We start from the raw sequence: 26667 nt of genomic DNA, 5'->3' as shown, positions 1-26667 counted from the left end.
TAGATGGTGGGCCCTATCACTGTTAAAAATCTTTTTTTGGTACGGCACACTAGGTAACAACATAATATCTATCTAATCTCATTTACGTGACCATTCCCATGTTCCACAGTCCCTCTAAGGACAGGCTCAACCCTTTCTTTATGTCCACAACGGAGCCTTCATTTCCATCACCACCACCTAGTAAGGACTCATTTAAACTTCCTCTCATTGACTCTTCCTCAAGATGGGAATTAATGTGTCCATCCTACAGATAGGGAAAATGAGGCTCAGAGTGGCACACATCTTGAAAAGAGCAAAACCAGGTTCAAATCCAGATGTCGGAATCCAGAGGCTATGTTCTTAATCGCTTTGCCATGCTGTGCAACCCTTAACCCAAATCCTATTACAACCCACTCTGCCTGGGTCTAAAAATCTTCCTAAGGTGCTGGTTGCTGCCACCCTAAGGTGTTACTGTGCCCAGACGGATGTATCTGGAGATGACAGGCAGAGTCACCAGAACAACCTCTAAGACCCAAAGCAATGCTGGAGAAGGTATTTTAGGGCAGGAGCTCAGCTCAGCACTCCTTTTGCCCTGACGGCCCTGGGCCCCTCCTTACCGTGTAGCAGGCACCCACCTTCTCACTGTCATTTTCAGTGAATTTATTCAGAAGCCGGGTTCGCTGCTGTCCTCTCAGGTTCCGCAGGAGGGAAGCCAGGATCGAACAGACATGCTCTGGGTTGGGAAGGAGAAAAGAGAACATGCTGTGATCAGAGCAGTAATTATTACCTCTCTCCAAGCCTGCCCTGGTTCTATTGGAGGAGGAGTAAGTAGGCCTCCCTGACTGCCGCTATTGATTAATAAGACAAGAACCTAAACTGTGTCATTGCAAACCTGAACTGATCTTCACATACTGCACAAGAAACATATTCAAAAGGATGATATCCTCAAGGACAACTTGAGCAAGTGAATCAAAACTAAGTTAGAATTTCTAGTCTGCCTGGAATTGATTTTTATTGTCCACAACAGAACCTTAAACTAATCTCCCATTTGCAGAAATAACCTGTGAACAGAGTATGAATATCAGCTTTGAGATGAGTATATAAAGAACAAGTAAAATGTATTCTATCATATTCTCAAATTACCTTATACTTTCCCCAAGTAAACATCCCAGAATTAAGCAAGAAATATGATAGGGTCCCAGGGTTGCCACTTCTGGTGCAACTAAAACTCCCTACTTCAAGTTCGAAAGCAGCTGGACAGTAAATACTTCAAAATGGTGACAATGCTTTTTGAGTTCACATAACCCACAGGCTTCTATTATGAGCTACTATTTTTCTACCTTGGGAAGAAGAGGGTAATTGAAGGGTATATTATAGGCTTTAGCTGTGAAGAGATTCTTTTCTTTAAAAAGAATTTTTTAAAATCAAGAATAATGACCTTGAAAAGGAGGCAGCAGAAGTCTGGTCGTGGAGAAATGGCAGAGTGAGGTTTATTCTGAAATAATGCCCACCGTGTGGGCAACAAATATTCTATTTGGAGAGGGACTAAGAACATCTTCACAGGTCAGACTTCTCTTGAATTCTCAGAAAGTCACTTGACTATTCATTAAAGCCACAGGTCGGCAATTACCATAGCACAGACTGAGTCTGTTTTTTCCTCACGTATGTCAGAAGTGTTCCTGCCTCTTCATGCCCTTGATTTCTCTCTTCTTAAAACATTTATTTATTTAAAAAGAGAGAAAGAGAGAGAGAGCGCACGCACACGCCCAAGCGCATGCAGGGGAGGGGCAGAGAGAGAGGCAGAGAAACAATCCCAAGCAGGCTCCGTGCTGTCAGCACAGAGCAATGTGGGCTTGATCTCATGAACCTTGAGAAATCAAGAGTTGGACGCTTAACTGAGCTACCCAGGTGCCCCTATGTCTCCAATCTCTTAATGCTGGAGTAGGTTGGCATTCTATCTTCCACCTACCTTCACTTCCCTGGGAAGCCCCATGCTAGTCCCGCGGCTTTTAAAACCACTTACAATGCAGGTCTACGGGCCAGTCTTGTTCTCTGAACACAGACTCACGTGTCTGCCTTTCTACCTGCTTTCTGCACGTGGTTGTCAACAGCTCCTTTAAACCGAATATGTCCCAAATCAAACTCCCGATCTGCCTCCTCAGATCTGTTCCCCACGGTCTTTTCCACCTAGTTAATGGCAACCAGGTTCTCCAGTTCCTCAAGCCAAAAACAGTGGAGATGTCCCTTATTCTCTCTCTCTTTTCTCACAGGTCCCATAGGAAAGAAACCTTGTCAGCTTTCTCTTCACATCATACCTAGAATCCCACCTCTTCTTTCTGCTGCCCCCACTGTGGCTGCTTTGGTCCAAATCACCCTCATCCCTGGCTAGAATACTCAACAGCCTACTTGTGGGGGTCTCTCTGCTTCCACTCTTGCCCACCCCCCCCCGCCGCCCCGCCCTGGCCTAATCTCCATAGAGCAGTCAGAATGATCCTTTAGGTTAAAACCCAAAGTCAGATCCCCTCATTCCTCTGTATAAAACCCTCCGATGGCCCCCAACTCACTCAGACTAAACACTGCTTCTAATGTCAGGCACGCTCCTACTCCGGAGCTCCTGTGCCTGCTGTCTCCTCTACCCGAAATGCTCTTCACCAGATTATCCGCACGGCTCAGTCTTCACACCCAGTTTAATTCAGCTGTGATCTTCTCAGTGAGGCTTCTCCTTGACTCCCCTACTCAAAAAACACTTGTTGGCACAGCTAGTTAACTGGCGAAACAGGCAGGACTCAAACTTCAGCTTACTCATTCAGTCATTCACTGACCACTTGCTGGTCTTTGTGCCTGGCAAACACTTGGTGCTCAGGGCCCCCAAACAATCAACACATTATCCCTAACCTTGAGGAGCTCCTTGTCTAGTGGGGAAAACAAAACAATAATTACAGTACAGTGTGACAAGTTCCATCGCTGAGGTAGGCACAGGGGACTTGGGGAGCACAGATAAGGGATATCTGACCTAAAAGGATTACCAGTGGAGGTAACTAACAACTGAAAATCTTTTAAAAGCCCAAAACAACAGCCATGGCTGACGACCAGGTAGAGAAGAGGAGAGAGCACTGCAGGCAGAAGGAACAATATATGCAAAGGCCAGTGTGCATGGACTGTCATATCCACATGGAAGAGGGGAGGCCAGTTAGGTGGCAGAGGTTGGATCATGAAGAAAAGTGGCAAGAATCTACTCACGAATTTTAAGCTGGGGAGGACAAGACTAAATTGGGAGTTTTGACCAACCCTCAGCAGCTAGTCCTTTTAGAGATGAAGATTAGGAAGATGTTTCTCTTTCCTGATGAATTTTTTGTGCTTATCAGGGTTCCCTCTTTGCCTTGGCTACTGGGAAGCTCAAAGATGAATTTATGCTCAACTATGGGAAACAATTTCTTTTACTGCCTTATTAGTGATTCCCTCCATGCTCCACCAATGGATTTTAAAACAAAAGTAATGGACGCACATGGTAAAAACCAGACCATACACAAAGGTATAAAATGTATTCAACAAATATTTATTGAACACTTAATATCTGTCTTTTCACAAACTCCTCTCACTACCCTTTTCCTCTTCCCAAGGGGAAGAAAACCTACAGGTAGGTATCTTGTGTACATTTTCAGAGAAGAGGAAAAAAAATATTATACCTTGCTATATCAGCACATATTTAGTTTTTTTCTAATGGCCATCTAGAATTCCACTGACATTATTTATCATAATTTAGTGCCTCACCCAATCATTAATACTTTAGGTGGTTTCCAGTTTTCGGTTGTTTGTTTTTGCTATTAGAAACAATGAAGCAATAAACATCCATGTGCACATATTCTGGCAAGTATACTTTTATTTCTGGTAAGGAATACACTTTTGCACGTGTGCAAATTCCTAAGAGTGGAATTGGGGGAGTCAAAAGCTATTTGCATGTGTCAAACGACACTGACAAATTATTTGCCAAAAAGGTTGTACCAATTCTATGTCCACTCTCAGTGTACACACACACACACACACACACACACACACACACACACACACACGGAGAATGGAAGCAGAATTACATATATATTATAAAAGAGTACCTGTTTTCCCATATCCTCGCTCAGATTGGATACTGTCCAACTTAAAAATTATGACAACATGGAAGGTGAAAAATGGGATCTTTTTTGATTAGCATGTTTTTGTTCTTGTTACGAACAAGGTTGAGCACCTTTTCTGATATTTACTGACCACCTGTATTGCTTTATGGGTGAACTGCCTGGCCTTATCCTTTGCCAATTTGATTCCTACAAGCTGTCTGTAAATGAAGAGCATTATCCTTTTGTCATGTATGTTGCAAATATTTCCCCCAGTCTGAATTTGTGTTTTGACAAATTCTTATTCAAACCTAAGGTTTAGTACCACCAGACCGTCCGCTGTAAGTGGCTTCAAACACCTACTGGCAAGAAGTAGGGTACAATAATAATTGCCACCTATTGTCTATCTATGACAGTAGGCTTATTTGAGTCTATACACAATTTTCTCATTGAATCATCACTACTAAGCTGTGAGAAAGGTACTATTCTCATCTTGTAAATGTAGAATCCAAGGCTCAGAGAGGTTAGTTAACTGACTTAAGGTACATGTCCTTCAGTCAGTGGTGGGAACTTAGGTTTCAACCTAAGATGCCTGACTGTAAACAGTAAGCTTCCTTCCTATGTTGTTATATGCTTCCCACATATAAAAGGTAAACATCAAAGCTTTTATAGATGAAAGATAAAACAGACCAGAAACTAAACCATGCAAAGCCTGACAATGTACTTCATGTGGCACTCATTGTGTCCAAAAGATTGGCACTATGTAAATGTGGATTTAAAAAAAACTCTACAGTTTTAATGAGAGGAAAACGAAGCAATAGGCCATATGGAGTAAGACATGAATAACAACCCCTCTTTCCTCTCTTTTACTGAATTACTCTTTCCAGAAGCGGTTTCTACCAGATTCCAAATAAAGAAGAGACTTTGGGTTTTCGGCAGCTCTGCAAATACTGAACCAGAACTTCTCAATTTTCCCTCTGACTCTTGCTGATTGAATGGACGGGGAAGAGCTACAAGAGACCATTCTCTGTATACCTGAGCGAGGCGGGGGGTGGGGTGCTGGCGGAACGGTGAGGTATCAGAGCTGTAATTTTCAAAGAGGAAAATGTAATACACAGAATAAGCTTTTTGGCACTAGGTCATATTAGCATGCATTCCTATAGCTCATCCCAGCCTGGAGCAGGAGAGATCTTGATCAACTGCAGGGGTATATACTAAGAACAAATGGCATTTACCTATTTGTTTGGGATTCTAAGTAAAGAACAGGTTGTCAATTTCAGGAGACCTGAAGCTGCTTATGTACCTTCTATCTCTCCGGGTGCTGTGGCTGGCTGGTGCCTGCCAGACAGGAAAACACTTCAGCCACCCCAAGTTTTACACTTTCTTTCTCTTCCTCTCTCTCTCTCTCTCTCTCTCTCTCTCTCTCTCTCACACACACACACACACACACACACACACACACACACACAGTTTCATTAGCCCCTAATAAATGTAGCTTCCCTAGGAACAGATTTCAGCCCAAGGTGGTGTCAATTTTTCATGCACCAAGAAGATGGGGAGAGCTGCTGGCACAGAGAGCAGGGGAGATAACAGGTTTATCTGCTGGCCAGCACCGCTCAGCTGCTCTGTCATTTCGACAGGATAAAATGGAGGCGAAGGATGGCTATGGAGCTGTCAACGCAGATGGGGTGGATGTGGGGACTCCCACTGTAGAAAACAACCTCTAAGGCAGGGCCCAGGGAGAACAGAACACACACACACACACACACACACACACACACACACACACACACACACATTAAAGGGATCCACAAGGCTCCCGAGGGGAGAGGCCAAGCATATCTACATTTTGAAGCCACTAAGTAGGGAGGTTGGGGTCTTAGTGGAGTATTAGAGAGCTGGTACTGAAATTGTGCCAGTGTGAGCCCCTGGCTGCCAGTGCCCTGCTCAACAGTCAGACAACTGCCAGCCTCAGACCCTAATTAGTGAAACTGCCTAGAGGGGTGGTCCTGGGCCCTCTTCCTTAGTTCAAATCTCTTTAAGGGACTTTCAAGGGTGATTAGACACAATGGGTCAGACCCCTCAGTACCTGCAAGGGGACTAAAAGTTTGATTCTCTAGGGTCAGTTAGGATTCTGTAATTTTCAGAGCCGGAAGAAGAATCAGAAATCTTTGTTTCAACTCCACTGGAATTTCAAGTATAGAAGCAATAACCCTGATATGGGATGTGATTTGCTTCGGATCAAAAGTACCTTTGTGGGCCACTCGAATCTAGATGTGCAGTTTATCTTCTTTTAAAATCATGACAGAAACTTTTAAGAATCCGATGAACCCTATGTATGCCATCCTTTGCAAAATATCTACACAAATGTAACATCTCCAGGGAATTTCAACGTGTTCCCATCTCTCAAGGATGGCTCCTTGGCTAAGAACCCATGACCTAGTATATCCAGATCAGAGGTCTTTCCAGAACGGCACAAACCACACCGTGGCGGTCACTCCAACTAGCCTCCCACAGTGTTCACCGTTTTTGTAAAGGATGGGATGGGTGACATTTCCCATCCTCATTCTTAAAAAAGGGTGGTCCAAATCCCAAGAGGTTAAAACAACACCTCTCTCTGTGAGGAGAGCTATTTACCCACAGACAGGCCCATTAACAACCAGGCCGACCAGTGGTCCACAGCTGAGAAAGACACATGGGTACAGCAAGAAGTCCAACTCCTGGACCCTGTTCCAGAAAGGCCAACAAGTAAATTAACTAATTAACCTTATGCGGGGCTTTTAGGATCAGACAGACTTGGATTTGAATCCTGATGCTGGCACTCACTAGCTGGTTAAATTAAACCACGGGCACACTGTTTAATCACTAAGTCTCAGCTTTCCTGTTTGTAAAGTGGGGTTATCCCCTCCATCTGTTAAATCCATTATGCCAAGCGAGCGAGGTACATAATAGGCACCCAACAGACATCCACTTGAGAGTTGCTGTCTTGAAGAAGAATCTCAGAGGAGATTCTCACCCATGCACTTGTCATAGATCACCACCTAGCCCCTTCCATACCACATCCTGATCACGTGCCTACCACCGAACATGTTTCGGTCTGCCTGCACCATCCTCATTGGCCTGTGCTGAGAAAAACAGAGACTTAGGTGGCCTGACGTTCTTAGCTGGTAGGGTTATCTCCTATAACTCAAGATTTGTTCTGACCCTACAGTGGAGTAAGGCCAACCCCACTCAGACTCTTTAATCCTACGATAGACGAAAATAAAGTTCTTCTGTGCGACTACCCATAAAGCCAAATAATAGAAGTTCTGGGAGACTTGCAGACAGCCCTAAGGTGGGCAGTGGCTATTTACTAGCAAGCTGAAGGACACGACGTCCATAAGCAGAGAGGGTCCTACTTTTTAATAAAAATAAATGTAGTCGGCCTGGGTAATCATTCACCTTTTGCTCTCGCTGCAGGACTGAAAACACAGCACGTGGTCTGCAGAGGAAATGAAGAACACCCTCTCTTTTAGGAGTTTTGTAACCACAGGACAATTAATAATAGGGCACGAAGTGGTGCCCACACCAGTGATTCCTTTTCTCAGACTTCTGAGTACCTACTACTATGTGCCAGGCAACGTACGAAGTGCTGGCACTACAGAGGTCAAAAGACGCTCCATTCCAGAGGAGCTCACTGCCCTGCGAGCAAGGCTAAGAAACAGACAGCTACAATCGAGTACACAGTTAACTGGCACGTGTGGAACATGCGTAGCACTATGTGAAGCGCCCTAATTGAGTTGGGGATGGGGTAGGAAAGAGGAGGAAATGTAAGGAAGGGTTGGCTGTATAGGTCGAGACAAGAGGAAAACACTGTTCTCAGGGACCCCTGGGAGTGACACAGGGCTGTAGTGTTATGCTGGCAAGTGAATGGTCGTGAGCTCATAGCTCCAAGTTTTCTGTGATAAAGTTGGTAGAGAGACAGTGGCTAGGATTTGGGATTCTATGGGCACATTTAGTTCTTACGATGCAGATCTAGACTGTGTTCCTGAAGTCAAGGATAAATGGACTGTGCTCCATTAACAGGTCTCTCAAGGTGGGGAACGGGGGAAGAAGGTGACAAGGAACATAGCAATAATCCCAAAACGACTTCCTTATCCTTCTGTGCCAAGAGATTTCAGAGGTGTCCTACTTGCATCTCTTGAAGTTTGGGTTCCGTGCGTCACGGGAAGATTACATTCACCGAAAAGGAAGAAGACGCACTGGTAAGCAGAGCTGGGCCACAGGAGGCAGCCTCCAGGGGTCGTAGACACTGGAACTGACATGGATTCATTCATTTATTCATAAAATAGAATCCTACAATGTATAAGATACAGTGTTTGAAGACAAAGACAATCAGACACTGATCCTTCCCTCCAGGTGCTTGTGGTCTCTTATGTCTAAAATTACTTGATAGAAAGTGCTAGTGCATGAAAAAGAGGCAGAAACTACTGAGGAGGCAAATACTCCCCTAGCCAGGGTATCTGGGAAGACCGGTGGGCAAGACACTACTGTGCTGAGCCTAGGAGAAGAGAAGAAAGCAAGAAAAGAGCCTTGAAGGGAGAAGGGGGCAATGGGAATAAGGCTATGTCAAGCAGATGGAGAAGCATGAATCGAAGACATCAGGCTGGAGTGCACATGGTAATGGACAGAGAACTGGGAAGGGATCCAGTGGCAGAGGGAAGGGAGGATGAAAGGTGAAGAGGTTGGAAAGGTGGGGGGGGGGGGGGAGGGGGCGGGTAGTGCAGACCATGGATAAATACAAATGCTGATCAATGTCCTCACAGCCTGGCATTTAAATACCGGCCCAGCCTGGCTGGTCGGACAATGAATTCAGGGTCCCTCTACCCACCCAGCTTCAGAGTCTGCACCTGCCTTCCAGTGGCCCAAACGGTTAAGAAAGATACGGGTCAGCCACAGCTCTATTCTTAGGATGGAAACAGTCCCTGTACCTCAACCATCAGGCCCATGTCTTGGCAAGATCTTGCAGGGCCACTTTAGAATTCAAGGCCATGCGGCTGAGCTGCCTTTGTTTCCATGGAACATCTAAGGCCATTAGCTCTTTTGTTTTAAGGAGCTCATACGAAGTGTTCTTCTCTCATTTCTAAAATTAAAACCATCTCTGTTTTATTGCCCATCCTTGCTCCCCACCTCCCCCTGAACTTCCCCAGACAGACAGACATCCTGCTTTCTGGTAAGACTCTCGATGCAAACAGGATGTTTAAAATACCCTAATTAAACCGTCTTGACTTCAGCAGTGGTGTGTTGGAGTACAGATTAATCTGTTTCATGCCTGGCACTAGCAGCTGAAGTAGCAGGAGGCCCTGTCAAATCAAGCCACAACATTACATTCCTCTGCCTTTATTATTATTTTTTCCTTTTTTGCATTTCATTGTAATGGACATCTGCCTGGCAGGGGACGTGGGAACCCAAGAAGAGTCACGCGTGTGTGCTCAGCCACTCCGGTGGAATATTGATGCAAGTCAAATCACTCTTCTCAAGACAGATGGATCTGTGTTAGCATCTATATATAGCGCCTTTAAACACACATACAAAATACATATATTCCTATTTTTCACACACATTCACTGAATCCTGAATATGTGGCAGGCGCTGGGCTGGAGACTGGGGACTTAAAGCAGCAGTATTTGTTACAGACCTACTGTGTGCCTCTGTGTGCTTCGCATGCGTTCCTTCACTTCATTCTCACAGCAATCCTATGAAACACGTGCGTTACTCTTCCCATTTTATAGATAAGAAACTAGAGACTCAGCCAGGAAAAGAAGTTTGCCTCCCAGGGTTTCACAGCCAGGAAGTGACCTAATTAGTTCCACTATAATAAAACTTGATTATTTTCCTCCTGAGTTAAGCATATTTAAGCAGCATTCAACCTCACTAGTACTGCCGATAAAGCCATGAGGTAGTTTCATTTGATGAGCTTTTCAAAATACTTGATGTCTGGAAGGCTGTGGGGAGGTGGGCTCCTAGACTGCTGGCCACACGGGTACCAGGGATGCGGTACTGAAACCACTTGGCTGTATGGATCTCCCCGATAATGGTAAGCTCCTCAAAAGTGGGGCCCACATCTTATTCATCTCTCTACCTTCAGCATCTAGTCTTGTGCCAGGAAAATTCAACTAATACTGAATATGACATCCTGTGAAAACACCATGGTTTAAGAGTTAGCTGTCAGAGATACACATGCATAAAAAAGGAGTAACTGACTCCCTGAGAGGGTCTGGATGAATGAAGGAATCTTCAGAGTCTCCTCTTTAGAATGAGGAGAAATTTATCAGAGAGACAGAGGGGGAATGTCATTGTAAACAATACACAAGAGATTAAAGATACAGAGATACGGGGCGCCTGGGTGGCTCAGCCGGTTGAGCGTCTGTCTCTTGATTTCAGTTCAGGTCATGATCCCAGGGTCATGGGATCGAGCCCTGCTGAGCTTGGAGCCTGTTTAAGATGCTCGTTCTCCCTCTCTCTCTGTCCTCCCTTGTTCCGCGCCCCCCACTCATGTGCACATGCATGCTCTCTCTCTCTCAAAAAATAAAGAGAGAAAAGAAAGAAAGGCATAGGGATACGAAGGAACACAACCAGGAGAGGCTGCAGGGAGTGGGTGACGAGATGTAGGACGAGGCGAGAGAAGCAAGAACGCTGCACACTTTCAACTAAAGAGTCAGGACTCTATCCCATTGGACTTACAGAACACATGATGGAGAGGAAGCAACCTGGTCAAATTTGTGTTCCAGAAGATCATTCTGGAAGATTTCTTGAAATGTACAGTGGAGGAGAAACAGGACCATATTCAGATTATTACAGAAACATCTGAAAGAAACACAGCATTTGGGTCTAACAGTTACGTCTCCTTTAGTAAAAACTGAAACAGTTAATGATTTTTCAGAAAGAAGCCCAGTTTCCTTGCCTTCTTCTCAGGGGAAGTAAAGTGTGACATAAAGAATACCAGAATAGAGGTAAGAGACAGGCATTTCAGTCCAAACTTTGTTTTTTGTTGTTGTTGCTTTTAATGTTTGTTTTTGAGAGAGAAACAGAGACAGAGACAGAACACGAGCAGGGGAGGGGCAGAGAGAGAGAGGGAGACAGAGAATCCCAAGCAGGCTCCGCACCGTCAGCACAGAGCCCGATGCGATGCGTGGCTCGAACTCATGAGCGGTGAGATCATGACCTGAGCTGAAGTTGAATGCTTAACCGACTGAGCTACCCAGGCGTCCCTTCTAATCCAAACTTTGAAAAAAATCTTCTATATGGCTCTGAATAGGTCTCTTCTCCACCTACTCTCTGGGCCTCGATATCCTTGTTTGTAAAAGGAGAAAAGTGGCTTTATACGGTCCTCCCTTAATTGAATTACAAGATTCTATCAAAAAGGGATGTGAACAACTAGCAAGTGACCCAGCAATTCCACTCCTAGATATTCCCTCAAGAGACAATGAAAATACATGACCAGAAAAAGACTTGTTCACGAGACATTCTACGAAAACAATGTTCACAGCATTGCTTTAATGGCTATAATGGCCACAAACTTGAGATTGTCTGTCAACAGGAAAAATGGAAAAATACACCCACATCATGGAATATTACACAGCTCCAAAAAAGGACAAGGCATTGATGCACTCGACAACATGGGCGAATCTCAAAAACAGTATGCTTAGTGAACGCTTTATCCCCAAAGCGTTTCTGGGTAGTGATAATGTTCTGCACCTTACAAGAGTATGTATTTGTCCACATCGCCAAATGGTGCACTTGAGATGTGTGCATTTCACTGTGCGATTTCACATTATTTTTAAAAATTGAAGTCAAGGCTAATGATATTCCTCCCAAAGTGTTCATGGTGAAGCGTACTGATGTCTGCAACTTAGTTCCCGCATCAAAAAAATAAAATGGACGGATGAGGTGGACAGAAGTGACAAAGCAAATACAGTGAAATGTTAACTAGAGAGCCTAGTGGTGGGTAGGTGAGCACTGTACAGTTCTTCCAACTTTCCTGTAGGTTTGCAAATTTCCTTAAGAAAATATTAGGAGGAAGAGGCAAGAAAAAAAAGGGAGAAATGAGCACGTGGAATATAAATGATGAGATTCCTAAAGGTTATTTTTCCAAAAAGTAGTTTTTAATATGTCTGTTGTTTGAAATTTTGAATGCATTTTCCATTGAAATAGGCCCACTGAAACCCATTTAACCTGAAATATAGCCAAAATTAATTCAGTATTCTCATTTTTCAGTTGCGATGAGATTCCACAAACATTGCCTAATCACCTACTGAGTGCAAAGCAATATGAGAGGTGTTGCTTTTGGTTGATTTATTTTCTCTTTCCCATGGGATTTCCCCCCTCCTTTCAGAGTCTGAGCACCACTATGGATTTAAAAAAGTGTTTAAGTGCTAGCTTAACTAATTTACAGCCTTGAGTTTGTGGGAAAATATGCCTTGCAGCAAGAAAGGGATATATATGTTCAAAAAATACTTCTTTCTGCTGCACGACTATTCTCCAAGGGCTCAGAGTGAAAAGAACAGAATGAACTGGTAGCTAATATTCCCTCCCAGGGTTTGAGCTGAAGGCATGAAGCTCCCTAGGTCAAGTGTTTGTGTATCAGGGAAGGCCCATACCTCAGATGGGTTGAAGGAGAGGTCCACGAAGCTTTAAGTGTCTGCTGAGTGCATGCACAACCATCTCCAGTGGCAAATGACTCCGATCCTTAGTTTTCTATGGCTCCTACACAACGTGCTTGGTCAGTGAAACCAACCCCATCACTCTGGTGGCAGCAGTGTGGGTTGGGCAACGATGCGGGGGGCCACCATGGAGAATGAGCCGGCCACCACTGACTTCAGGAACTCTGAGAAGGCCTAGACAAACTTTGCCCGAGAGAGATGTTCTCTCTACACCAAGTGGCAGCATCCTGACTACTTAAGACTGCCAGTTACCTGCCCATTTCCTCCTCTTATTTCTTCCTAATGATTGGACCCATATATATTTGGTAAATATACCTGGCTTAAAAAAACAAAAACAAAAACACCCAAACTACAGCTTCCCTTATAGCTAGGTATGACCACGTGGCTCATTTGGGGTCAAGACTTAAGATAAACTGCTATCTGGAACTTCCAGGAGGGGATATGTCCTCTTCAGCCCTGCCCCCTCCTGTTTTTGCTTTCCTGCTGTTTGGAATCCAGACCATAGTAACTGGAACTCCGGTAACCACGGAGACCATGAGGTAATCTTGAAAATAGAAGCCAGGCACACTGATACGTGCTTGGGGGCACATTCACAAGCAAACAAATACCCCTGGTCCTGTGATGACGATGGCAGAACAGAACGACAGAAGGGACCTGGGTTTCTGATGACATCTTGAAGCTGCCAATCCAGACTTCTGGTCTTGTTTTATGTGAGTTCTGTGTGTTCTGTTTTATTTAAACCATATTATTTCCAGTCTCTGTTACTAGCAATCAGCTGCATTTCCTAACCGATAACACTAATCCAGTAAGTTCTTCTCTAGGAAGCCCAAAGATACATTGTGTCCCAGAGTTCAGGTATTCACTCCAAGAAAGCGGACTGTTCAGCCTCACCTGCTTTCGGAACCAGCCACACATCCCAGTGGGGAAAGTCCTAGAACCAGGAGGAACTGCTAGTAAAAAGTATAGTCGTTTCGTTTCACCTCACTATCTCGAAGGGTCTAAACGCTTTTCTGTTATATTCTGCAGAACCTGGCTGGAAGGAGTAATTTAGCTGGGTTTTTTTGTTCTATTTTTTGTTTTTTAATTATCAGCCCTCATCCTTGTAACGACAGAAATAAATGCCTGGTGTTTCAGAACCTCTGTTTTCTCTCTGTATTGCCACCAATACTTAGGTTAGTAACACCCACTCGTGGCAGTACTCTGAAGAACTGCTATGAGATGGCCCAGATGCAGGGTTTCTGACTCACCAGACTGATACCTCTAGTGACCCCCTTTGATGAAGACAGCTGAATGTCAGGCGTGGCTGGTTACGGCTTACTTTTCTGCAGCGTTTATCACTTTTAGGGGTATTGCATCTAAATTAACTTAAACTGATTTTGTGGCCTACAAGCTCTCTTGGGGTTTGAAAAGGACATGACACAGTTACCATGGTCTCCCTACCCACATCCAACAAAACACATTAAAAAAAAAACAACTTAAGATCTTTAGATCCTAAAATAAAGATAATCCCGCTGAACATCTGTACTGATTTAATTTTTTTAAAGAGTCCTTCTCAATGGTTAGCTCACTATATTTTCAGATGGTGCTGAAAATCTAGGGGGGCACAGCCTGACCCACCACCACCCGGGCTCGGATACACCTGGGGCTGAGCATGGGTGCCAGAATCCCCCCCACATTCTCCCCTTTCCATGACCTCTCCACTATTCCAATTCCCACTTTCCAAGAATCCACCTGCCGAGACGCAGCAGAGCTGATCATCACGGCCCCAAAGCAAGGGCGGTGTTTTTACACTCCTCTGAATGCCATCCTTGGATGACTGCTTCAGATTAGAAATTCAGTTTAGAAACGAAAAGAAAAAGAAGAGCCTGTTTCCAGGACCTTCGGGGAATGATCTAAACCTACCTCTTCACTCCTTTCATGTTGCTCACCAGGCCTGCCTTTGCACTCTTCCAGCAGCCCCGGGCTCCTCCTCCCATTCTGCCCACCGTTAGCAGCCGGGTCCTCCTTCACGCTCCTGCAGCCCCCGCCAACCGCTGAGCTCCACACACTCTTCCTCCCGACTTCAGGGCTTCAGCTGATTTCCACAGAAACCAGGAAACCCTGCTTGCAGACCCAAGACGGCCTTATGTTCATCTTCTTGAAGTCTGACTTCTTAACCCCTCTCCCATCAGCCAAGAACACAGCACAGCGAAAGGACAGAACTCAGTGCTGCTTAACACAGTTCTTCCGTTTCCAGTTTGAGGCTAAGGAACTTAACTGTTCTACAATCTTGTACGCACAAAACCACTGCAAAAACATGCAGTGACCTCTGTGAAAACGCTTGCCGATCATATTCTAACAGGGATTAGACTTATCATAGGGAGGAGATAAAGGGAGCTGGTTAGTCCTAAAAAACACTGCATTTGTGAACAACGACTCCATGCTCTGTTTTACTAACAGGAAATAATCAACAACTGGCAAATATATGAAGTACTCTGTCATCATCACTTTCTCACATGCTAACCTTCCTATACACCCGGTGCAGCCATTTCATAGTTGTACAAAGAAAGAATGAGGGGCCTGAGATCTATGTGCCTTTCCCAGTGGGCCTTTCTCAAGAGGAAAGAAGTACTTATTAGTGTTATGTACCCGGTTACTGTGCTCGCTGCTTTACATACTCTTTCTCACTTAACACTCATGACCACCCTTAGAGTGAATTATTCTCCCCATTTTACAGATGAGAAAAAAATAAGGCCTGGAGGGGTTATGTGCCTTACCCAAGTTCTCAGAGCTGGCGAGAGCCAGAGACCGATCTGGCCCCCAAGGCCAGCTTTCTTTCCATTGCCCCAAATCTGCCTTTGTAGTGGTGAACTAAATTTACCAGCACCCAAATTTCCAGAGTACTTCTTAGCAGACGCAGTTGTGAGAAATAAGCAGAGAGCCCATTTTGAACAAAGCTACAAACGGAAACACCAATGTCCCTTTGCTTTACTTAATAAGACAGATGGCTCCTGGCAAAAACTGACTTCAAAGTAATTTCTGTGAAACAAATCCTGCTTGTTTACCACTGTGGATCCCAAGACACATTCCCAAGGAAGGAATTCCCTAGCCTGCTTCATCATGAATGCGTGGTGAAGGCAAATGATGAGCAGCCTCGGTGGATACTGGTCATGGCCACAAATCAGCAGCAGTGTGTCCCCGCTGGTCGTGGTATTCCAGAACTCCCCCCGGCCTTGCCACGTGATCTTCCCTACTCAGTGAGACACCCCCCGCAGGACCACAGGAGTTCTCCCTGCTCCTGGGGAGCCTCTGGCATCACCCTGGTAGCCCTGAGTGACTACGTGTGGTAGAGTGGGACACCCACTGGCACAGAGACAGGAAAATATTTTATTCTCCAGCGCGATACTCATAAGCACAGTAATAATCAGAGTGGCAAACTTCCCGTCTGGGACTCAGCTTCCCCAACTGTCTTTTGAATAGTCCCTTCAACGCTCACATCTACAAAATTCTTCTCTTCCTCTAGGCCAAAGGTTCTCCGTGGAGGGGTGGGGTGAGAGAAATCTCGACTGCACTGTCTGAGGCATTTTGCAAATTTTATGTGCGTGTGCTTGTGACAACTGAGGGGTCCTACTGGCACCTACTGGGTAGAGGCCAAGAATGGTGCCGAACATCCTACGATGCACAGGACAGCCTCCCACCACAAAGAGTTATCCAGTCCAGAGTGTCAATAGTGCCAAGGCTGAGAATCCCCTCAATCTAAGCTACTTCTGACATCTATTAGGATGAGGTTAACCTACCAACGGATCCCAATGCTATCATATATATTCTAGCGAGAAAAATGCCTAAATCCAAGGCTCTCATTCATATGAGTTACTAATTTTGTAAATTACAAATTCCCATATAAGGTGAAATTATATAATACCTAGTGTTACCTTAAAACATTCCTGGAAAGGGGTGCCTGGGGGGCTCAGTCGGTTAAGTGTATGACTCTTGATTTTGACCCAGATCATGATCTCACAGTCGTGAGAGGGAGCCTTGCATTGGGCTTTGCACTGAGCAGCATGGAGCCTGCTTAGGATTCTCTCCCTCCCTCTCCCTCTGCCCCTCCCCTGCTTGTGCTCACATGTGCATACATGCTCGCTCTCTCAGGGAAGAAAAAAAAAAAAAAATTCCAGGGGAAAAAAGAGGGGCAAGGAAACAAGGTTGGCAAATGTTAATCGCAGAAGTTGGGTGATGGGTATATAAAGTTCAATGTATAATTTTCTCTACCTTGTATTTTCGAAATCTTTCATAATATAATCTTTCTTTTTCTTTCCTCCTCTTTCTTTCTTTCTTTCTTTCTTTCTTTCTTTCTTTCTTTCTTTCTTTCTTCCTTTTCCTTCCTTCCTTCCTTCCTTCCTTCCTTCCTTCCTTCCTTCCTTCCTTCCTTCCTTCCTTTTCTTTCTTTCTTTTCCTTCCTTCCTTCCTTCCTTCCTTCCTTCCTTCCTTCCTTCCTTCCTTCCTTCCAGTAAGCTCCACAAAGTAAGCTCCACAGTCAACATGGGGCTTGAACTCATGACTCTGAGATCAAGAGTCCCATGCTGACTGCTCAGTAGACTGAGTCTACTGACTGAGCCAGCCAGGCATCCCTGAAATCTTTTATAATAAAAAATATTTTGTTCTTCCGAATGAGTTTTTATTCAAAGGGATATAAAAGATAAAAGGGATTCCTCCCTGCCCCCTCAGCCCCTCAGCATAAGACACAGTCCCTGCCTTGGCAGAGCTCACAAATGAGTGGCAACAAGTCAGCCAACGACCGTCACACACAAGGAATGATACTGGGAGCATAAGAAAGGGATCAGTCTAAACACAAATGTGGAAAATCGGGGCAAGCTTCAAAGAAGAAGCAGGATTGGGAGAAATTCCAAAGAATAAGCTACCTGTCTCACAGAGAAGGGAGTACAGGAGTAGCTCAGTCAAAGAAAAAGCATCAAGTATCAACACATGGAGGACAAGACATGGAGCAGCTACCACCGTTCAGGCTGGAGATAAGTGACGTCATCAAATAAACTCCAAAGACACAGGGAGGTCTGCCTTAAGGATACCAAAAGTGGGATTAAGAGAGAAGAATCTACAAAAGGTCTAGAAAAGTGGAATAAATTTAGTAGATTTACAGGTGACAGCCAAAGAAGATAGCGGTATGTGGACTATGGCTCCTTTCTTTCTCAGTTTTTGAAGGTTTTAGGCACATATAAATAAGAGCTATGATACTGTGACTAGGAGTGTCTGCTTGAGCTGCTTTAGAGGCTGTCCTGGTCCAGGTCCTCTGCCCTCTTGTCACCCCAACTAGTCTTGACAAATATAGCCAGCAGTCCGGCTCATTGTGCTTAGACTCTAACCCTAAGACCACAACACTGAATGCCTGCTTTTTCCAGAGCCCCACACCGCATTCTCTGGTGCCTCTGTATGTGCTGTTCCCCCCGCCTAAAAGCTCTTCCCTTTCTTGTCCACCTGGGACATTCCTACTCACTTTCAATCTTCCTAACCTCTTCAAGGAAGATTTCCAAGTAGACTGGAAGCCTAGTCCTTCCTTCAGTGCTTCCAACTTGCAACTTATACCTACCCCCCGCCCCCGGCCGCCTTTATAACCTCTATGGTATCATAATCATTACGTGCATGTGTTCTCCCCACCACAGGTGAGTACCTCCAGGGCAGGGAGCCTGCAGTGGTTCATGTGTCTAAGCATGTCTGGCACCATTAGGTATTCACCAATATTGCTGAAGAACTGAAGAGTGAATGAACTCCCAGGAGATGGCAGCTGAGGTTCCCTTTGGGCCGCCTTCCAGGCAAAGGTTTTCAGAGTTCCTAAAGGACAACTAGTTCCAGGTGAACACCTTCGGGTGAGCCTCCAAAGCCATCAGGCTATGCTCGGATGTGGACATCTCTCATCTTAAAGCTTAATCCTGAACTTATTACTTGTGAAATGCCTTCTGCAGCCTGGGACTTTAGACAGAGATAAGACATGCTGGGAATACATATTTCCCGATGCACTTCTTAAATAAAGCAGCCCCCACCCCAGGTAAGTCAGAAGGAAAAGGGAAGGGTGTAGAGGGTGCTTTCAGGCAACAGGCTTGAGCAATGGAAACCTGAGCAAGGCAAAAGGGCCCACGGCGAGCCCTGAGCTGACGCAGGCTCACTGAACCACAGGCCCCAACCAATGAATGGGCTACTTACAACTGGGCACAAATACCAAAAAAGGGGAAATTCCGCACGTCCCCATCCTCACTTACCCTGTCCCATAACTATAGCCCCTCACTGCTGCCTCCTGGCAGACAGTCTCTCCTTTACTGTCCTGCCCACTGTTCCCTCGCAGTATATTCAGTAAACTTCTTTCTCTTTTACAGCCTGTCCCGCCGGCCCCCACCCAATTAAGCCCCACAAAGATGGCTAACGTTTGTTAAGCACCTACTTACTACATGCCACAGAGAGGCAGATAATACCCCATTTTATGGATCCCTGCTACTCAAAGTGTAGTCAGAGGACCACCGGTAGCAGCATCCCCTGGGAGCTGGTAAGAAATACACAATTTCAGCCCTCACCCCAGACCAACTGAAAGCAGAATCCGCATTTTAAAAGATCCCCAGGTGATTCGTCTGCAGTATAAATCCTGAGGAGCACTGTTAAAGATGAGGAATGTGGGATCAAAAAAGGTAGTTAATGTGCCAAGGCAATGTGTGATATTGTGATTTATAATAAGATACATATATTTGGTCTTTGCCCCCCTTTCTGTCACAGAACTCCCAAACTCTTGGAATTTTCCAAGTGAAGCGACAGCCATAAAGGTATCTTTTGTTAATTAGGTAACTTCCAGTGTGCCAAAGGATGAAGGCTGGTTGCCAGGAAAACCAACACGTGATTGGCCGGTTGTAATTTTCAGTCCCACCCCCAGATCTCCTGGGAGGGAAGAGGGGCCACTGGTTGAATCAGTCTCTAAGGGCCAATGATTGAATCTGGCATGCCTGTACCATGAAGCCTCCCTAAACGCCCCAAAGGACAGGGTTTGGAGAACTTCTGGGCTGGTGAACTCATGGAGGTGCTGGGAGAGTGGCGCCTGGAGAGGGCGCTGCGACCCTTCCCCTCCTCCGCCTCCTGCAGCTTTTCCATCTGGCAGTTCGACTCATCCTTTGATAATTAACTGGTAACCTAGTAAGTACAATGTTCCTCTGAGTTTTGTGAACTGTTTCAACAAATTAACCGAACCTAAGGAGGGGGTCTTGGGAACCTGTGATTTTATAGCCACTTGGTCACAAGTACAGGTAATAACGTAGGCTTGCAAATGGCATCTGAAGAGGGGGGTCGTCTTGTAGGACTGAGCCCCCAACCTGTGGAATCTGAAGCTATCTGTGGGCAGAGAGTGTCGAAATTGAGCTGAATTCTTGGGGGTCTCCAAGAATTGCTTGTTGCCCTGGGGAACCCCCCCCCTCCACCACACTGGAAACTGCATCTCAAACACCAAATTTAGTTACACAACTAGTGTACGCTGGGACTTGAACTCAAGTCTGCATGTTCTTTCTATAAGGCTGTGCTTTTCCTACTATTCTGCTATTAAGAACCATGCCAAGTTTACAGTTTAAAAAAACACATCTAGGGGCGCCCCGGGGGGGGCTCAGTCAGTTAAGCCTCGGACTGCTGATTTCAGCTTCAGGTCATGATTTCACAGTCATGAGCTACAGCCCTGTATTGGGCTCTGTGCTGACAGCACTGAGCCTGCTTCGGATTCTCTCCCTCTGTCCCTCCCCCACTTGCACTCAGTATGCACTCTCTTAAAATAAATGAACTTAAAATATGTAACTTAATATAGAGAAAAAACTGTATTATAACGAGGTTCATTATTTCAAAAATTTAGGTTAAAGTCGTAAAAAAACCTCACATCCCACATTACCAAATACACCTGCCCCTAAAACAAAACAAAATAAAACAAAACAAAAAAAAAAAAAAAAAAGAGAGAAGAAATTCACATCCCATGTACCAAATACAAAAAAACTTGGTAACAGACCTTTCTGCCCTGCCCTGCCCGTATTACAACTTTTCCTATTTTATTTTTAGAAATAACTAAAGTTACTGGATTGCTGCTTTGGTGGTTAGAAGTCATTTAGCTTTCTGGTTTTCAGATGTCTCTTTGGGCAGCTGAGGTGCAGAATCAAGAACGTGGGCTCTGGGTCCCAGCAGACTCTGATTTTAAACCATGTGCCTGATTTGAAAAAGTACTTTACTTCTTTGGGGCTGTTTCCTCAGTAATAGAACAGGCTAATGGTACCCAACACGGGGCTGACGGGAGGAGTACTGACATCACACATACACGGGAACACAGCAGATACTCCGTAAGTATGACCCCGCTGCGGCCATCTTCGGCAGCGGTAACCTCACACTAGCTGACACTGTCTCAGGAGAATCAGCCTGTTACAAAGGCTAGCAAACATTGTTATTCCACAAGTTTGCCAGCCAGAAGGCGTACTTAACAGAGACATGATTTATTAGTAATCGATACATTTAAGAAAGTTGTAGGCATATTTTTTAGCGATTATCAAAACGATACGCTTAATTTATTTTATGGTAACCCTGCAGCAAATAGGGAACAAATTAACAATCCTTTTCTTCTATTTTGGAACCAGGGACAAGGGAGAAAAGTGTTAAAAGGAAAAAATGTAAGGCATGTAGGAGACCAGGGAAAGACCATGTAATACCCACCATCACACACTATTCACGGCTTAATTTTATGGTATACAAAGCACTTCCCCCATACGTTATCTTATCCAGTTCTCACACACTGAAATGTTATTGCTTCCTTCTTAAAGCCGGGGAAACTGAGGTGCAGAGGGGGGCAAATGACTTAACCCAAGTCACAGGGCCTGAGCCTGCGTTACAGAAGAAACACAAATCCAAATCTCCCGAACCCAGCCCAGGGCCCCTTTCTAATAGGCTACTTAAGGGATTTAAAGTTACTATGCTCACAGAGGCACTCGGCTGTAGAAAATCGCCCCCATGATGCTTCACGGCAAGACTCACCAGCCCCATCCCCAGCAGTGATCTTCCCCGCCAACACTCCTATCTTTTTATAGACCCACACCTAAAAGAGAAAAGAGCTGTTACTCCAGGACCTGATACCTGAGAATAATTTCTGTTTGGGGATCCTTTGTTTGGCTACCAGAAAAGAATGTTCGACATCTTTCCTACCTCCTTCTTATGCTAATTACAGCTCATCAGCATCTGGACACCCACAAGCAAAATCAATCTGACTATAAAAGCCAAAGACATTTTCTTACCATAAAAAAACAAAACAAAACAAACAACAACAACAACAAAAACCAAGTAAGAATCCAACATGATTAAATACACAGAGCATTTCCCCGGCAACCTGCAAGCTGCTGCATATCAAAATCACAACCAATAACACAGGAGTCCGGAAGGTGGACACTAACAAACATCTCGCACATGTAATTGTATTCTTTAGGAGCAGTGAAATGTATACAAGTTTATTTTCAGTTTATCCCCTTCCACATTATACCTACTGCTGGGTGCCAACACGTGTAACACATTCAAATAGTCACACATTAAAAACAAAATACCATTTGAAAGGCCTCTTGACCTCCCCTTACACCGTAACCAAGTGAACTCAGATGCCGGTAGCCTTCAGTCTGCACCTCATTTCCTCACCAACCTGAAGTCCCAGCAGTTCACGATCCTTGGAAGAGCCACACTCACCACAAAGCACAGCTTACCTTTCCAAACGATCACCTCTACAACCTGATCACGTTACCTGAAATCTAGCCTGCCTTCTACAAATACAGTCTAGCTTCCTAACTATATTAAAAGACTCACCCTGACAAATATGCCCAAATATGCCAAGACCGAGTAAAAACAGGTTACAAAATAGCATATACACCATGATTCCATTTATGCAAACTTACATACACATACACACGGCCCTTCCCCTAACACAGATGTTTGAATGGATGGTGTCCATGATGTTTCCAGTAATTAACTCTGGGTGGTGAGACTTGGGGTGATTTTTACTTTCCCTCCACCCTTTCCACAATGCATGAATTTTCTACGTCAGGTTATTTTATTCATACTCCAAAACAACAACAAAGCCATTTTTAACAAGCCTCCCCCTGAGACCTACCACGTCAAGAATCTTCTCTTGGCACAGAGAGAAAGCAAAGAGGATGCTTATCTACGCTTGTACTCCGAACATCCCGGCCAGGGGTTCTCAGCACTGGCTGAGCAACAGGCTCTGGGGCTTTTTAAAAAAATACAGATGCTCCAAGTCCCAGTCCTCAACAATTTTGCAAGTGGGGCCCAGGCATGTGTATTTTGTTAAAGCTCTTTGAGTGATACTGATCAGAGGGGGTCAAAAACTACAGATTTGTGTCTCGTTCTCAAAAGGGGCCCAACAGGGGGAGCAAATAGACTGCAGCTGAGTCAAGCGTCTAAAGGCAGGCAACTTCAAGGTAAGCAGTCGGGAATGTTGAGGAACAGAAACTGAAGGCTTAAGCCGTGCTGAGCTTCAGGTCTGAGAGGCCATGAGGAGAAAGGAGGCTATCGGTACGGAGAGAACACTCAAAGTTAGAAGCCAGGAAGAGGGGAGTAAAGTGTGGCAGGGCAAAACGCTGGGGACCGAGAGACGGAGGTTATTTATGCAGTACTGGGGGCAGGACTACTGAGGACTTACAGAAACGGAACAGGAAAAGACAGCAAGCAGTTTAAGTGAGGCCTGCTACTACAGGTGAGCAGCCCTGAGTCATGTTTGAAAGAAGGAGCAGAGCACTGCTTACTCATGATTCAATTTTCGGAAGCCACAGAAAACTCCTAGTAAAGGCCATGTACTAGCTGTGAGATTCTTCAAGACAACAACTTCTGTAAGCCTCAGTGCTCCCACCTGTAAAGTGTGGCTAATAACACACGTTTCATAGGGTTATTGGGGGCACAAGGTAAAATGAGATAATGAATGTAAAAACCTTCCAGAGTATTCAGAACAAGACTTGCCCCCAAATGATAACATTAAGAAGCACATCCAGGGGCGCCTGGGTGGCGCAGTCGGTTGAGCGTCCGACTTCAGCCAGGTCACGATCTCGCGGTCCGTGAGTTCGAGCCCCGCGTCGGGCTCCGGGCTGATGGCTCGGAGCCTGGAGCCTGTTTCCGATTCTGTGTCTCCCTCTCTCTCTGCCCCTCCCCCGTTCGTGCTCTGTCTCTCTCTGTCCCAAAAATAAATAAAAAAAAAAAAAAGAAGCACATCCAATAAAGATGATATGTTGAATTTTAACAAACCAGGGCCCACAGCTGCTGCCTGGACCCTAAGTTACTTCCTCATTTTGGGACCACCTAAAAATGCCAGAGAAATAGCCTAAAAAGGTTCGGCTCTGTCCCCACTGTTGCTTCTACATTCCTGGTATTTGTCTTACTTCTATAAAGGAGACGCATTGCATACGCAACTATTTCTATAAAATTTAATCAAGATTATAAATGAAAACTAACAGAGTTATATTGACAAAATAATAAACGTACTGGTGGAAAATTCTATATCCAAAATAAGAATTCAGCTAATACTGCCAACTAAAAAACCAAGTTTCCACCTGGCAAAATGCAAACCACAAAAGAAAACCAGGAGTGATTAAATGCTTCTCCTTCATCCTCTCCACTCAGGCCCTCAATAGCAAAACTGAATTTGTGCCAAATTAGCTGAGATAGTCGAAATAACTCAAATTACTACCGTATCTATGAGCTGTAAAACTTTGGGAGAGTCTGTTTCTTAGTATAACAGAATAAAATGAGAACAACAATACCTACCAACATCAATGAATGCTCATTACCACGTGCCAGCTACTGTCCTGAGCCTTGTACAGAGATTAGCTTAGTCAGGCCTCACAACAGCTCTGAAGGACGCTTCACGGTCTGGCTTCTGGTGGTTAAGCACCGGTTCTAGGTGCTTCTCACCGAGGGCTGGTGCCAGACTGCTCTTGGAGGGTACTCCTGGGAAGGCTGATAAAAATACAGCTCTGCCGACATTATGCAGACCGGTGGAACCCCAAAGTCTGAGAAGGTGCCCCCAGGAGATTACATCTTAAACAAGGTTCCAGATGATTCTTCTCGGCAGCTAGGTTTAAGGCTCTCTGCAATCTGTCCCTTCCAACTTTTATTTTATACACGCTACTTTTCTCACTTGACATTCCTTCACCTGGCTAGCTCCTACCCAAGGTTGGCTCAAGAGCCACGTATCTGAGGCGGAGCGGTTTCTAATCTCCACTCGCTCCCTCACCACCCAGGACAGATGGGAAGCCCCTGCTCCCTGCTCCCACGGTGCTTCACGCTTGCCTCACCTTTTACCCTGTCATATAAATAAAGGTTTCTAGGTCTCCCCCCTGGCTGAGCTGGGAGCTTGTCCACTCTCCCTCCACAGCACCAAGTCTGGCACAAAGCAAGGGCTAGTGGTTTGTTAACAAAAGAATGAACGGAGCCTCACTGACCTACCTTTAGGGCTCTTATCCATAGAAACAGACCCTCTACATGTGAGCCAAACTGAAATAGAAGGGTCCGGTACCTCATTCGAGAGGTGGTGTATTTTACCAGGGCTAGCATAATCAGGATTCTAACTGCGGGTCCAGGTTAATAGGCCATTGTGATAAACAGTGGCTGCCCTACCTCTTTGGTAGCTCTTTTTATGACCCAGCCTGTCCACACATGTAGTCCCTATCCACAACTGGGCTTCACCCACAAAAGCTAACTAATTGGCAGCCTACATGTAAACATGAAAACTGCAAGGGGCAGAGATGACTGGTTTTGAAAGGAGACTATGCAGCAGCTATATTATCATTGATGAAACTGTCACATGCCAGGCTAGGTAGGATGCCCATGGTCATCATTCTTCACACCATTCTCTGAGAAAGGTTTTATCAGGCTTGTTGATTGAAGAGGAACTCAAAATCCAAAGAGGATAACTTGCTCCGGGCTACCTGCTAGTTTGGGGGTGGAGCTGGGATTTGAAGCCAGGTCTTTTTGCCTCCAAAGACAATCCTCCCTCCCCTGCTCTGTGTTGCCTCTGGACGTCAACCAGAAGACCACTGGAGCCACCTTGGTGGGGGCTGGGAAGGAGCTTTGGAAGAAGACTTGGGCTCAAACTCTGCTTTTGGCATTTACCGACTGAAGGTATTTGATAAGTAAACTCTAAGACTCATCTCTAAAAAGAAGATTAAAACGCCTAATTCATAAAGTATGTACACGTGTAAAGCCCTGAGTCTATCAGTAGATGCCCAATAAATGTGAGCTGGCCATGAGCCTATATTCCCTCTTCCTCCCCACAAAAGAGCAGTTTCTGGATGGCAAATAAATCGTTTCACGGTCTTCCTCGCCGGCAAACAAGTATGTTGTGCTCTAGTTGGGAAAGGCCTGTGGGTAAATCCTTAGTATGACTGGAACCAGTTAGCAAACCAGATGTGCAACACACAAAATCATCCCCTCGAGCCTGATGAGAAGAACCCAAACACATCGCTTATTTCAGCATCCCCACATTTTGTCATCTGAGGTCAGGAATGAGACAAGCAGCTGGAGGGAGAGAAAAGGAATTGATCCAGAAACTGTTCAATTATGAGGTTTTCAAATAGCAACAAAAACAACAGCAAGACATTTCCATCCTTGTTTAACATAAAGTGCCTGTTAGTACATGACTTAATGCTGTTCTTAAAATTAAATACCGTTTGCTCTTCACTTGCTCATTGTTCTGACCACTATAAGCAACCCTTTGTAAGTTTCAAGCTCGGGGAACACAAAAAGGCGGTGGGGGGGATCTTTGACTTCTCTGTTTACAGACGATATGGAGACGTGGGGACATGGGGCTCCTGGTTTGTCCTCTCTGGGGAAGGTTTTTG

At 45.0% G+C, this 26667-nt stretch overlaps 1 protein-coding gene and 1 long non-coding RNA gene across 3 annotated transcripts in view; one reads left to right on the top strand and one right to left on the bottom strand.

Moving 5' to 3' along the window:
* CTNNBL1 (catenin beta like 1) overlaps nt 1-26667 on the bottom strand; it is a 162090-nt gene that overhangs the window by 28102 nt on the left and 107321 nt on the right. For both annotated transcript variants that reach the window (XM_058685552.1, XM_058685553.1), the window contains exon 12: nt 615-712. In XM_058685552.1, the coding sequence (XP_058541535.1) occupies nt 615-712 (98 nt within the window). The remainder of the gene's footprint in view (nt 1-614; nt 713-26667) is intronic.
* LOC131485734 (uncharacterized) lies at nt 13361-26495 on the top strand. The gene is made up of 4 exons (XR_009248983.1): nt 13361-13497; nt 18442-18824; nt 23192-23256; nt 24729-26495. It is a non-coding gene; the product is annotated as an uncharacterized LOC131485734 (long non-coding RNA).

The sequence above is a fragment of the Neofelis nebulosa genome, chromosome 9 (genome assembly GCF_028018385.1).
Source record: "Neofelis nebulosa isolate mNeoNeb1 chromosome 9, mNeoNeb1.pri, whole genome shotgun sequence".
Classification (NCBI taxonomy): Eukaryota; Metazoa; Chordata; class Mammalia; order Carnivora; family Felidae; genus Neofelis; species Neofelis nebulosa.
The sequence above is the reverse complement of the archived record's forward strand: the minus strand, read 5'-3'. Positions and strand labels throughout refer to the sequence as shown.